Source organism: Mobula hypostoma, chromosome 18, assembly GCF_963921235.1.
Source record: "Mobula hypostoma chromosome 18, sMobHyp1.1, whole genome shotgun sequence".
Classification (NCBI taxonomy): Eukaryota; Metazoa; Chordata; class Chondrichthyes; order Myliobatiformes; family Myliobatidae; genus Mobula; species Mobula hypostoma.
In genome coordinates, this window is record NC_086114.1 from 64,388,719 (window position 1) to 64,402,226 (window position 13,508).

Below are 13,508 nucleotides of genomic sequence, written 5' to 3' on the forward strand. Positions count from 1 at the left end.
GCACTGATTTCCACCGGGTGCTCTGATTTCCTCCCCCTCCAAAGGTGTACAAGTTAGTAGGTTAATTGGTCATTGTAAATTGTCCTGTGATTAGGCCAAGGTTAAATGGGCAGCATAGTTTGGTGGGCTGGAAGGGCCTGTCCACACGGAATCGCTAAATTAAAAAAATAAAAATACGCTTTGGTATTAACAGGATGAAGATCCAATCATCTAGAAAACCTGATGGCTCGGCTCCAAAGGCTCAAGGCTGCCACATCATCAATTTCACTTGCTACTTTATTATCTATGCCAACTTAATTTAATACAAATTCTGCCTAAAGTCCTCAAAGTTTATTGCTTCCTCATCACAACACGGGAAACTCGACAATGGCTTCCTGGATTGATGACTAGGGAAACGTTGCATATCTGTTAACAGGCTACCTTGCGCAGATAGCACACTTCAGAATCAGAATCAGATTTATTATCATCGACATGTGTCAGCAAATTTTGTTTTTTGCAGCAGCAGTAAAGTGAAATATAGAAAAATGACCATGAGGTACCATACAAAATATATAAGAAATAAAAGTACAAAAAGAGAGCAAAATAGTGAAGAATTGTTCATGGCCTTTTCAGAAATCTGTCGGAGGGGAAGAAGCTGTTCCTAAAAGACAGAATGTGCCATTTCGGGCTCCTTGCCTCCTCCCTGATGGTAATACTGAGAAGAGGGCAAACAATAAACAGGTTACACTTAGTTTATAAATCAATAGGTTAAAGACAATCCAAAAAATAACACACAAGAGTGGCTACATAAGGTTTGGTCATGAAAATTGTTTTTAGAACATGTTGAGTTGCATCCTTGAAGCTTTAAAAAAGAAATCACAGTATTCCTGCTGGATCTGTCTGAACTACTTACAAGGTTTAGCACAGTCTCTGGAAAATGTTCACACACATGGGAAGGTTCAAGGGGTAACGGGTTGTAAACTGACCAATGAAGGACAGAATTACTTACCAGATGAGATAAGGAGATGGTTAAATATTTGGAGAGAGTATCGTGCACCTATGCAGGTGTGGGTGAATCTAAAGCTCTCAACAGGAATCAATGTAGGACACAATTGTATTGGACAAGAAAGCTAGAAGTGTTCTGCTACGGAAGATTCTAAAACACATGGAGCAGAACTAGTCCATTCAGTTCAGTGAGGTTCTATACTTACACATTGGTCACATTATTTGGTACACCTGGTTGTTAATGCAAATATCTAATCAGCCAATTATGTTACAGCAACTCAATGCATAAAAGCACGCAGACATGGTCAAGAGGTTCAGTTGTTGTTCAGACCAGACATTAGAATGGGGAAGAAATGTGATCCAAATGGCTTTAACCCTGCAATGACCAGACAAGTTGGTTTGAATATCTCAAACTGCAGATCTCCTGGGATTTTCATGTAAAACAGTCTCTGGAGTTTACAGAGAATGGTGCGAGAAAGAAAAAAAATCCAGTGAGTGGCAGTTCTGTGGGCGAAAATGCCTCGTTAATTAAAGAGGTCAGAAGAGAATGGCCAGACATGTTCAAGATGACAGCAAGACAACAGCAACTCAAAAAACCACGTGTTATAACAGTGGTGTACAGAAAAGAACTCTGAACGCACAACACATCAAACCTTGAGGTGGATGGACTACAGCAACACAAACCAACACCGGGTTCTACTCGTGCACCTAATAAAGTGGCCACTTTATTTTAGCACATTGGATCAGTGCAGTGCACAAATTACTACTTACCAGGTACCACTGCAGGGAAAACTTGGGATCATTTGGTTCTGTGTAAATATCCCGCTTTGTTCTTTTTTTCACAACTTGCTGCTCCAGCCATTTCACCTGTTTACAAAGACAAAAAAGGAGTTTATTATCCTGTAAACTATCCATCTCTAAATTATATTACAAATCAGCAATTGTTTAACTGGATTTACAAAACATTTGGTGCACAAACTGAATGGGAAGAGGTGGATTTTGGATTCTTTACAAAGAATTCCACCTACATTTGAAAAGTTTACAAATAACATCTTTGTGATTAAGATACAGAATGGTTCACTACTACCTTGTTTCAAGGAACTTCAGCTTTTCACAATTTTTGATATTATTACACATTTAAGTATATATTTTAACCGGAGAAAACATGTTGGTCACATCAGTTAATAGACTGTAAGACATAAGAGCAGAACTAAGCCATTCAGCCCAACGAGTTTGCTGCCCCATTCCATTAGAGCTGATCCATTCCTTCTCAACCCCATTCTACTGCCTTCTCTCTGTAACCATTGACACCCACACTAAATGAGGACTAATCAACCTCTGTTTTAAATACATCCAATGACTTGGCCACCACGGCCATCTGTGCTACTGAATTCCACAGATTTCCCACCCTCCGACTAAAGAATAGACCATAAGACAGAAACTGGAACCAGCAGACACAAAACACTTAACAATAAGTACATAAGTCCATAACCATGGCCTTGATACTCATCGACAAGACTAATTTCTTTATGGCCTAATTGAATATTAAACTGAGAACAAAAAACAACACATTTGAGCCTTGATCATTAACATTTAAAATCAGTCATTTACACATTTTGATATGCTCACCAGGAATTCTGACCAAGTTTTTATACATTGTCTATTCTGAGATAAACCCAAATCTAAGCCACATATAATGGAAATAATGCAAGCATTGTACTGTGCTGGAGCTATGGTATTAATTATTGGTATCACCTAACATTAGGGTAATTCAGAGCCACCACCCAGTGACAAATGGCAGCATTGTAAGTGGGATGTGTGCAGTTCCAGGTAGATTTCTTTATAGAGTCTAACTCCAGGAAGGTAAGAGCACTGTAGAACTGTGAACAAACATTTGCATGTGATGTAGAGTATCTTTACTCCTTGTCCAAAATAGCAAACCACTTTTCAATTCACAAAGACCACCTTCCTAACACAAGTCAGCAGAAATCCCACAGCCCTACTTGTCAACCAGATCATGTTTTTTCAATTAGATAAATATGGGCTGATTAGTGGAACTGTTGGCACAGAGGTTTTCTACCTCAGTGTTTTCTTTCCCCCACTATTGCTGAAAATTCCCAATAATTCCAACCAAATCACTTTCTTTAATATTTGAGATTGTTTTGCCTACCTTTCCTGTGACTTAGGCAGAAGCTGCACGTCTACAAACTAAAACTGTTACCTATAGGAATATAGCTCTTTGTTATGAAGAACTTCACTTAACATCTATATTATTTATTTAAGTAAGTGAATAATTAACATCCATTTTTATAGGTCACAAAAACAATAATAAAATTAAATATGAAGACAAGGACTGAAATAAACTGATCATGAGAACCAAGCTAATTTAAAAATCAGTGAACTGGAATAAGTCAGCTATTAATAAAAAGCTAAATCCATTTTTCTTTTACCATAATTGCATTTAAAGTTTCACAGTTAGATCTCATGATCCCTGCTCCTTTAAGCTTATAACAGACAGAAGACAATATTTTCTATTGATTCAACTGCTTAATGTTCATGTGCTGCATGTCTGAAAAATCAAAGTTTCACTATCTGTCCCTGAAAGTGGAAAGCAGTAATGATGTGGTGTGTTGGACCAAGTGGCTTATCTTTTGATTCTGCCCACGTGTGGCTGTAATCAAGCACAATATAGGGAATAAAACAAGACTGAACTAAATACTTAAGGTCCATCCACTGGACTTTCGGGTTGAGCACGGAGTGAGTAGGTACCTGTGAGTGTGCCTCTCGATTTTTATTGAAAATCTACCTGTTTATCTTTGCTGTACCACTTGAGATAACTGAATACTTAACACTGTGAACAACCCGGGACGTTGCTGGACACTGAAATTGCGAATAAAATGCACCTCTGAAGTAAAATTAGGGAAAAAGACAGCAAAGCCTTAAAGCCTTGAGCAAGAAAGCTGATGTTACAGTTATGGTGCCGTTGCACGGTGCTGGGCCTGCGCTACCTGATGGCCTCGAGAGGTGTCGTTTAATACTTCCTATTGACATGACACAAGCAATTCCACAACCTGTGGAATTTTCTACTCAGGGAAACAGTAGTAGCTACCTCGTGAAATATATTTAAGAAACAGATAAGAATATTTGCATAGCAGGGGATTTGAGAGTTGTGGGGGAAAGGCAGGTTACTAAAGCTGAGCCCACAGCCAGATCAGCAATGATCTTATTGAATAGCAGAACAGGCTCGACAGGCCAGATAGCCATCTCTGGCTCCTCATACTTAAGTTATTCTGGAAATTCAGGTGACCTTGAACAAGTGGTGCTGATCCACTAAACTGGCTGGTTTATAGAGAAGGTCTTTGTCACTTGTACCAACAGTGAGTGAAAGGACAATAGGAAGACGAGCCAGAAGGGTGGGCTGCAGCTTCCTCCCCGTGAGGACAGTAAGCTCTTTCTTTGGAAGATCTTCCGTAGGACCTCCAGTGCCTTAAGTCCTGAGCCATTCATCACTACCTTCTTGGGTACAACCTTGTGGAAATGGATGTGAGGAACACATGTATAGTAACTCATGAAAAGTGCATCTAGTCAGCACAGGTGCGAAAACTGCAGCCACTTAGTTAAATGCCAAGGTTTGAGTTAGCCATCAGAATCTGAACCGCAAGTTTACAAACGCTCCTACTCATTATCAGCTGATTTTCAGATCTGCACTCAATTGGTTCCAGGCCCCAGCAATCATCATTTTTATAATATAATGCTCATAAAGAGAAAAATTGGCTCCACAATGAATACATCGGCACCCCACTGTACTCATTGGGAAGCTAATCATAGTCTCTATACATGTAATGTTCCATTTCTAGACCACATGGTCAAAGAGTCTTTGTTTGCACATTCACATCTTGCCATTTTAAAAAGATCACTGCTTACCAGCTTTAGTACAATTCAAGGGAGTTGTTAGCTCTTTCAGTTATTTAAGTGTTTTTAATGTGTTTATTAATGAATATTAATCTCTTTAGAACATTATTGGCCACTTCTCTCTTTATTTAGGAAGTGTATTGAGTACAAAGGTGAGTGCCATGCTTTTTAACATCTTTGGGAAGTCTGTGCTCCTATACCAGATGGAAAATGAGGATTCATGAGGATCTTGTGAACCCAATGTAAATCCATTTGTTACCTTAGCTCAAAGTAATCTTGTCTCCTTGTGGATTGGACAATAGATCCTCTGCAATCATGCAGTTTTTGCACTTGCAAGTCTTCAGCAATTGATGGCCAATTTGCCAGCACACAATTTATTTCACAAGGAATTTCACTGCAATATGACAAACTAATCTGAATAATATAATATAATCCAGGAAAAAACAAATAAACATTTCATTATGTGCTTGTTTATTGATTTTAAGTATTAATGAGAAGATATAAACACAGAGCAACACACTCAAAATGCTGGAGGAATTTTGTAGGTTAGGCAGCACCGATGACCTGATGAAAGGTCTTGGCCTGAAACATAGATTATTTATTCCACTCCAGAGATGCTGCTTAACCTGCTGAGTTCCTCCTGCCTTTTGTGTGTGTTGCTCTCCATTCCCAACATCAGCAGAATCTCGTGTTTGTGAAAGGTGGGCCCATGTCTGTGCAATGCTATTGGAGGTAAGGAGTTGTGATTGAACCTTGCTAAGTGGCAGAGAAAAATGAACCAGTACTTCAACACGAAGGGTACCTCAAGACAAGTTTCATACACAGTCATCCATCACTCATTTATGAGTATCACTCATTATTCCATTTTACCCCATCACCGTGAAAATACCATGCATACATTTTACATTATGGCTCACTACATAATTGATGGCGATGGATTGTACTCCTACAAAATGCTGGAGAAACACATGAAGGGTCTCAGCTGTTCTTTCCCCTGCAAAGATGCTGAATTCCTCCAGCATTTTGTGTGCGTCACTCAAGATTTCCAGAAACTGCAGAATCCCATGCCTCTAGCTTGCACTGCTGACAGTTTCACTTGGTCTCTATTTCAGCCTGACAAAAATTAGCATACTTAATCTGGTTCACAGATGATTTTGTTAATCTGTTTATTTTAATTAAAACAAGATAATATACAATAATGAAAAGACTACACACAACAAAATGTGATGAACATGCTCCGTTTTCACATTTATCAGCAGACAAACAGTGGATTTACAACAAAGGCAAAGAAAGCCTTGCTCTTTTCACTTGCAAATCTCACAGCAATGTTTGGTGTGTATTGTTTGCCTCTGCCAGCTGCATCCTGCTGGTATGTTCACAGGGAAATAAATCGACTTTGTGAAGCTTTGTGTTTCAGATGCAACCCATCCCATAAGGAAACAATAGGTTTCCTTGAATTACTTCATTACCTCACCATCTAATTGCATGGGGATGCTAAATCAATTACTGCATACTAAAGCACATAAGTTACCCAGAAAAGCCAAACAGTAAATACAGTGGATTCTGGTTAATTGGGACACATTGGGACCAGTACATTTTGGCCCAATTAAGTGGCTGCCCCAATTAGCTGAAGTTTCATAGAAAAAGGAAAAGTAAAATACAAAATTAGTAATAATCAACTGAGTAACAATGTATATAATTAAATGAAATGCAGAACAAATTAGAACTCTACCTCTACAGTACTATAAAACTATTAGTTCCTAATAGTTGCTGACAGAGGTATTCATCTGTGTTCTTTTGATTGACTGTAAATGAACAAAATCAGTGCAGACACGAAGTGCAGATAATGGACTGCCTTCATATAATGCTTTCAACAATTATATCTGCCAAATCTTCATTTTCATTGGAACATTCAAGCTGATTGATGATACCTTGGTAATTCCCAACTTGAGGTCATGAAATAATTTCACTTTTACTCCCAGCCATTTCTGGCACCTCCAAGCCTGAATGCTTGAAACTCCAGATTGAAAGAATTCGGAATTACCTTACGGTGTATTTCTTGCCAACTATCAGTGACAAACATCACTGCTTTTTCAACACAAACACAAGCAACTCCTGCTATTTAAAAACTGTTCACTCTAAGCATGGAGTAGTGTCCAACAGCCATGCGAGTATGTGGCACGCTCGTTAGAAGCTGTTCTGCAACAATCTTTTGCACCAATTAAGTGGTTATTTCCCTGGTTTAGATTTTGTTCTTTAATAGTCATCCCAAATGAACAGCTGACTCAATTAACCGGAATCCACTACTGCATTCATAAACACAAGAGATGTTGAAAATCTTGAGCAACACACAAAAAGTACTGGAGGAAAACAGCACATCAAGGCTGCATCCGTGCAGGGGAAGGAACTCTGCCTGAAATGTCGACAGTTTATTCCCCTGGGGGCGGCACAGAAGTGTAGCACATGTGCAACACTATTGCATTCTCTCTGCTGTCTTTGAGGAGCTTGTACATTCTCCTGTGACCACATGGATTTCCTCCCACATTCCAAAGACGTGTAGGTTTGGATGAGTGAGCTGTGGACTTGTTATGTTGGCACCAGAAGCGTGGTGACACCTGCAAGCTGCCCCCAGCATAATCCTTGCTCATTTGATTCGACGTAAATGACACATTTCACTATATGATTTGATGTACATGTGAGATATAAAGAATCTCTATTTTAAAACACAAGATATTCTGCAGATGCTGCAAATCCAGAGCAAACCACACGAAATGCTGAAGGAACTCAGCAAGTTAGGCAGCATCTATGGAAGGGAGTAAATAGTCAATGCTTTAGGCCAAGGCCTTTCACTTATCCTAATGAAGGATCCCAGTCTGAAACATCGACTTTTATTCATTTCCACAGATGCTGTCTGACCTGCTGAGTTCCTCCAGCGTTTTGTGTGTGTTGATCTCCACTTTGTGTCTTGTAGTAAATATTCAGAAGACCTGAATCACCTCTTCTGGGTTACAATTCCAGGGGGTTTCATTGCCAAGTAGCAATTATTCAGAAGTGCTGACAGTCTAACTCTCTGCCAAGCTAAATCTCTTCTCAAATTCCACATTCACAGCACGATAACCAGTAGTAGTATTCTTGGTAAATTTTTCTCAACTGAACATCAAAAATCGTAGCAACCAACCACTGTGCCTATAGAGATCAGTCACCCACTGATGAACGAGAATGAGACCTGGCAACAAGATCTGAAAGTGGTGGACAAACTCAGTAGAGTACACAACACATGTGAAAAGAGAAAAGGGAGTTATCATTACAAGGTTGACAAGCAAAATAAATTGAAATCTGAAGTAAAAACAAAATACCGTGAAATACACAGCAAGTCAGGGGGCATCACTGGAGACAGAAATGGGGTTAACTTGATGACTCTTCCTTGAAAATGTAGTGGAGATATATGCAAACACAAAGATTAAAGATTAGCTTTATTTGTCACATGCAGAGAAATGTGTCATTTGTGTCAACGACTACAGTTCAAATGTGAGCTGGGAGGGGCTTACAAGTGTACTGAGCTTTCAGCGCCAATCCCCAACTAACCTGTACATCTTTGGAATGTGGAAAAAAAACCAAAGCAACTGGCAGAAACCCACATGGTCAAGGGGAGAATGTACGAACTTCTTACAGTGATGTGAACCAAACGCAGGCAACACACATCAAAGTTGCTGGTGAACGCAGCAGGCCAGGTAGCATCTATAGGAAGAGTCAACGTTTCGGGCCGAGACCCTTCGTCAGGACTAACTGAAAGAAGAGCTAGTAAGGAACCAAACCCAGGTCACTCAAGCTGTAAAGAATTGTCCTAACTGCTATGTTACTGTGCAATGCCTGCCTTTTTAACCTCTGCCTTTCCACCATACAGTACTTCTTCACTTACACTTCTAATTCATTGAATTTGCTACTCATCATATGGTCACCTCTGCATTTGATTAACCAAACAGACTGGGTAACCAGTTTTTAGACGCAAGCTATTCAACTTTTAAGCTCCAAATCACCTGTCTTTACTGGAACAATACAGGAGGGAAGAGTGAGATAAAGGTCTATATGAGCTCCTAGGACCAAGCCCTCTTTTGACTAGGCACTTCAGTCCTCACAACTCAAAAGTTCAATAATTTCAGTTAACAGACCAAAGACAGTTAGCGATGGTGGGGTGATTTCTTCATGGATTATCACCTTGTCATGAAAGAGAGGCTTGCGAGTTTGATGCTGCCTGGAGCTTAGCTCCTGTTAGTGTCACCCACGGCATACAGTAGGGGGGTGGGGGGAGGAGAGGAGTTCCAAACAAAGAGCAATCCAACCAAGATCTCAATGGTGGAGCTGGTAGAAGATAATATCACCACGGCAGTGAAGGTGGAGGAAGGCCACAACAGCGAAATGTCCCCAGTTGTCTTATATTCCATGCCATAGCATCTTGACCCTTGATCTGTCAAGGAATGTATCAGAAGCTGCCCATGCATCAGCTTCCTCACATTAAACAAAGTCAAGTACAAACATTCTCCATTAAGGGAATATCATACTTGGCTTGAGTGATTACATCTACAACTGGAGTGGGTAATTAAAGTGTCAGGCGAATGGATATAGCCAAAATACCTCTGATTTCTCTGATGTTCAGTATGATCAACAAATGCAACAAACTATAAAAAGTGCAAGTGAATTGCTGCTTCACTGTAGGACATTTGGGTTTTTGAAAGGTGGGTGGGGAGGAGACAAAGAGGCATATTTACTGTACATCAGCTTCCAAATCACATAGCATTATTCCAATTCAAGATACTGAAAATTTCAAAGAATTGTCATCTCACTGGCTAGAAAAAAAATGCAATAAGGCATAGTTCAATTTTGAAACCACACATCATCAGTAGAAACAATGGTACATAACAAGCCTTTGTGTGAGTTACTCCTAACCCAACTCTGCCTGGCTGCGAAAGGAGGAGGGTTGAGTAACCCCATCCCGTAAAAACCCAGAGCTACAGAAGCTGCAGAGACATTGCCCCGGGCGAGGAAAGAGAAGATAGGCTACACCTGGGGTAACTTTAAATACTGGGCATTCGTCAGAGGATTCTGGCGAGCTACTATCGGCGGCCTATGACCCAGTAGGGGTGATGAGTTTAATTAGCAAGCAAGTACTAACCTGCTGACAGCATTATTCACCACATTCTGAATGCCATTTGGGCGTATCTAATTCAACTTCTTCCAACAGACACTTAGAAATGTGTAACGCCCTGGTTCATATTTTTACTACTATGCTGTAGTTATTTCATTCTAGCAGTTTTGTAAGAACAATCTGTTCTGCTTTCAGCCTTTTTGGGATACTGTTAAAGATGACGGATGCTTAGGAATGTGTGTCATCCAATTAGGATGGTGGAACTGGGAAAAGTTTGTAGAGAACGTTGGGGGGGGGGAGAAGAGGTTTTGTGAGGGAAACTAAGCTTGGTCTTTGACTTTGTTAGCGGGAGATAAGGAGAGAAGAACCTGGAGAGAACCAGTCGCAGGATTCAATCCAGTGGGAATGCACGATTCTATGGAACCCAAGGTGCTGAGCCCTACCGAGGATCAGTGAACATGGTTTTTGGAAGATTTGAGTTCCAACATGGGCAAATTTGACTGTTTAATTATAGTGGGCTCCTTTTTTTCCCTTTCTTTCCTTTACTAACTCTTTGGTTAAGTTAATGTTCATAAATATACTTTCTTAATAATTATATGCAGTGAGAGATTTAGTTCATGACAGGCAATTGCCGGGGGCAGTAAATCACACAGCATTCACACAAACTGGAATTTGGGTGGGCGAGACATCCCAACCTCACGGATTTGGCGGGACCAAAATCGTACAAACCTTAGACATATGAAGCTAGAGAAAGATGGGTTTTTTTTACAGCAGAGTTCAGTGACTGTTCGCAAGGGGCTAACTAGCCAGATTTCCAGAGGCGCCCAGAAAAATGGGTTTCACATGAATAACAGATTCTATAGCTGGAATTGTACATTGCAGTGCCAAGCATTTCAAAGTAACTGGGCATCAAGTGGATGCTTGAACTGAGAAGCTGAGCTCTAACCCACCTCTATGTTTTTGGAGACTCAAGGTCACAAAGCGATGGTGTGAAGCAGAAACAGACAAGCAGAATTTAGTCATCTGTTACAGCTGGACAACGTGCCTTGGAGCACAAAGGTGAAGTGTTATGAGTGTTAAATTAACAGTTTTACCTTAATTCCTGATGAAACCTGAAGGATTAACAAGATGCAATTTGAGAGTGAAGGTGCATGGTAACACCAGCCCCTACCCTAAGCTTGCTGGTTCACCAAGTCACACACCAGCCTGACTTGGAAATGTATCACCATTCTTTTTCTTGAGCAATGAAGTGGGAATACCTTGCCTAGAATGACAGCAGCTGTGCAAGGTAGCTCAGCCACACCTTTTTAAGGGTAATTACATGAGTGATAAATACTGGCTTTATTCGTGAATCCACATCCTGAACAACAGGTGAAAATTTTTACCACCTACCTCATGTAGTCACACATTCATTGGAAATGGTTTAGTTATTCTATCATGTCTGTCCATGGCCTCCTCTACTGCCATGATGAAGCCAAACTCAGGATAGGTGAACAACACCTCATATTGCTTCTGGGTAACCTCCAACCAAACAGCATGAACACTGATTTCTTCAACCTCCGGTAAAACAGTCCCCCTCCTTCACTTTTTTCCATTCCCCATTCTGGTTCCTTTCTCTTCATCTGCCCATCATCTCCCTCTGGTTCCCCCCTTTCTATCACTGTCCACTGCCCTCTATTAGATTAGTTCTTCAGCCTTTACTCCATCTCTCCCCCCCATGCACCTGGCTTCACCTATCACCTCCTAGCTTGTACTCCTTCCCCTTCTCCCACCACCTTACCCTGGCTTCTTCCCCCTTCCTTTCCAATCCTGAAGAAGGGTCTTGGCCCAAATGGTGGGCTGTTTATTCCCCTCCACCGATACGCTCTGATCAGCCAAGTTCCTCTCGCATTTTGTGTGCTGGTTTAACTTGCAATTCAGTTACAATGCTGGATTTTTACACTGGGATCTAAATTATAGCAACCACCCAGACTAGCAAGAAAACAATACAGCAACCAAATTCAATCATACATGTTTTAAATGACTCAGGATCAGTTACCAACTGAGTTGCACTGAAACTGATGCATATGCACTCAAAGTAGGAGCGGGAGAAGATGGCGGCATGACGCAGCTCGCAGCGGCCACTCCGGTGGTGATGTCTGTTATCTGTCAAGTAGGGTGCCGTGCACAACCCTGATTTGATGGAGACGGACATGAGAGCGTGGAGGAACATCTGGAGAAACTTCTGAAATGCCTGCTTCGCTGCTGCTGCTACTGTGTGGTCCAGAATCTCCGGAGAAGGCCCCGAATCCTCGGCTTTGCTTGCTGCTCGGTGGCCGGGGCGGGGTCGAGGCGCACGGCAGAAGATGGTGCTCGGAGAGGCTGTATCGCAGGGGCTGGTCAGAGGCTCGAAGTTTTCGGACGGACTCAGAGTCCGCTGCTTGGAGGTTCATGGCAGGGGGAGTTTCTCCCTTCTGCCGCCTGCGTGAGATGATGAGTCGAGCGGGACTTTGAGACTTTTTTTTAAAACCGTGCCCATGGTCTGCTCTTCATCAATTTATGGTATTGCTTTGCACTGTTGTAACTATATGTTATAATTATGTGGTTTTATCAGTTTTAGTCTTGGTTTGTCCTGTTTATTTTGTGATATCATTCTGGAGGAACATTGTATCATTTTTTAATGCAAGTATTTCTAAATGACAATAAACTAGGACTGAGTGTCCTCATAATCTAAGTAGGAATATTCAAGCCAGGTCATTCAGTAATTATGTCTCATTATTCAGTGGGTTCCCAAGAATCTAAGTGCATTGCACCACTGGTAACGCTCAGCAACTCTTAAAAATTAAACTGTTTTACGCACTCTATCAATACAACCAGTGAGTTTTTGGGTAGATGATTCATTTACACTTAAATGACTCTGGCCACCAATCTTCTGTTTGACAAAGTACTGTGGATTAAGTTCACAACAATGCATTTCCTAAAAGCTGTGAATATCGGAATACTAGCCAGATGCTGCGGATGGAAGTGTGAAGTTTACGGGTAGTTTTGAAGAGTCTTATCCGTACTTTATAAATATTAATTGTCCTCTATGTTAGCACGTAAAATACCAAATAAATGTATTGTGGATTTGACTTGCACTCCTAAAGGTTGTGAGTACCAACCCAGACACGTTGGCATCGGGAAGAAAGGATGAAGTCAGAAGGTGTGATGTTTTGTATGTAGCTTCAAAAGGAAGCATTGTCTATAACTTTGTAAATAGCGATTGCTCTTTGTGTTTAGCATATAAATATCGAGCCCACATTGGGCTAGCAGACCTTTCCACCAAAAGTGTCTCCATCCCTATGATGCCTGCTGTATCCTGCTGTGTTGAATAAAGAAGCTGCTTTGTATCTACCAGTAACTCTGTCTCTTCGGTGATTTCATCCACGCTATAACATAACCTGAGACTGATAAATATATGATTGTATTGCTGAATATTTTCTCTGAAATT

At 40.8% G+C, this 13,508-nt stretch overlaps 1 protein-coding gene across 1 annotated transcript in view; it reads right to left on the reverse strand.

The window, feature by feature from the left end:
* Positions 1 to 13,508, reverse strand: part of LOC134358606 (furin-like) — a 145,947-nt gene that overhangs the window by 53,687 nt on the left and 78,752 nt on the right. The window contains exon 3 of the mRNA XM_063071036.1: positions 1,756 to 1,851. Within this exon, the coding sequence (XP_062927106.1) occupies positions 1,756 to 1,851 (96 nt within the window). The remainder of the gene's footprint in view (positions 1 to 1,755; positions 1,852 to 13,508) is intronic.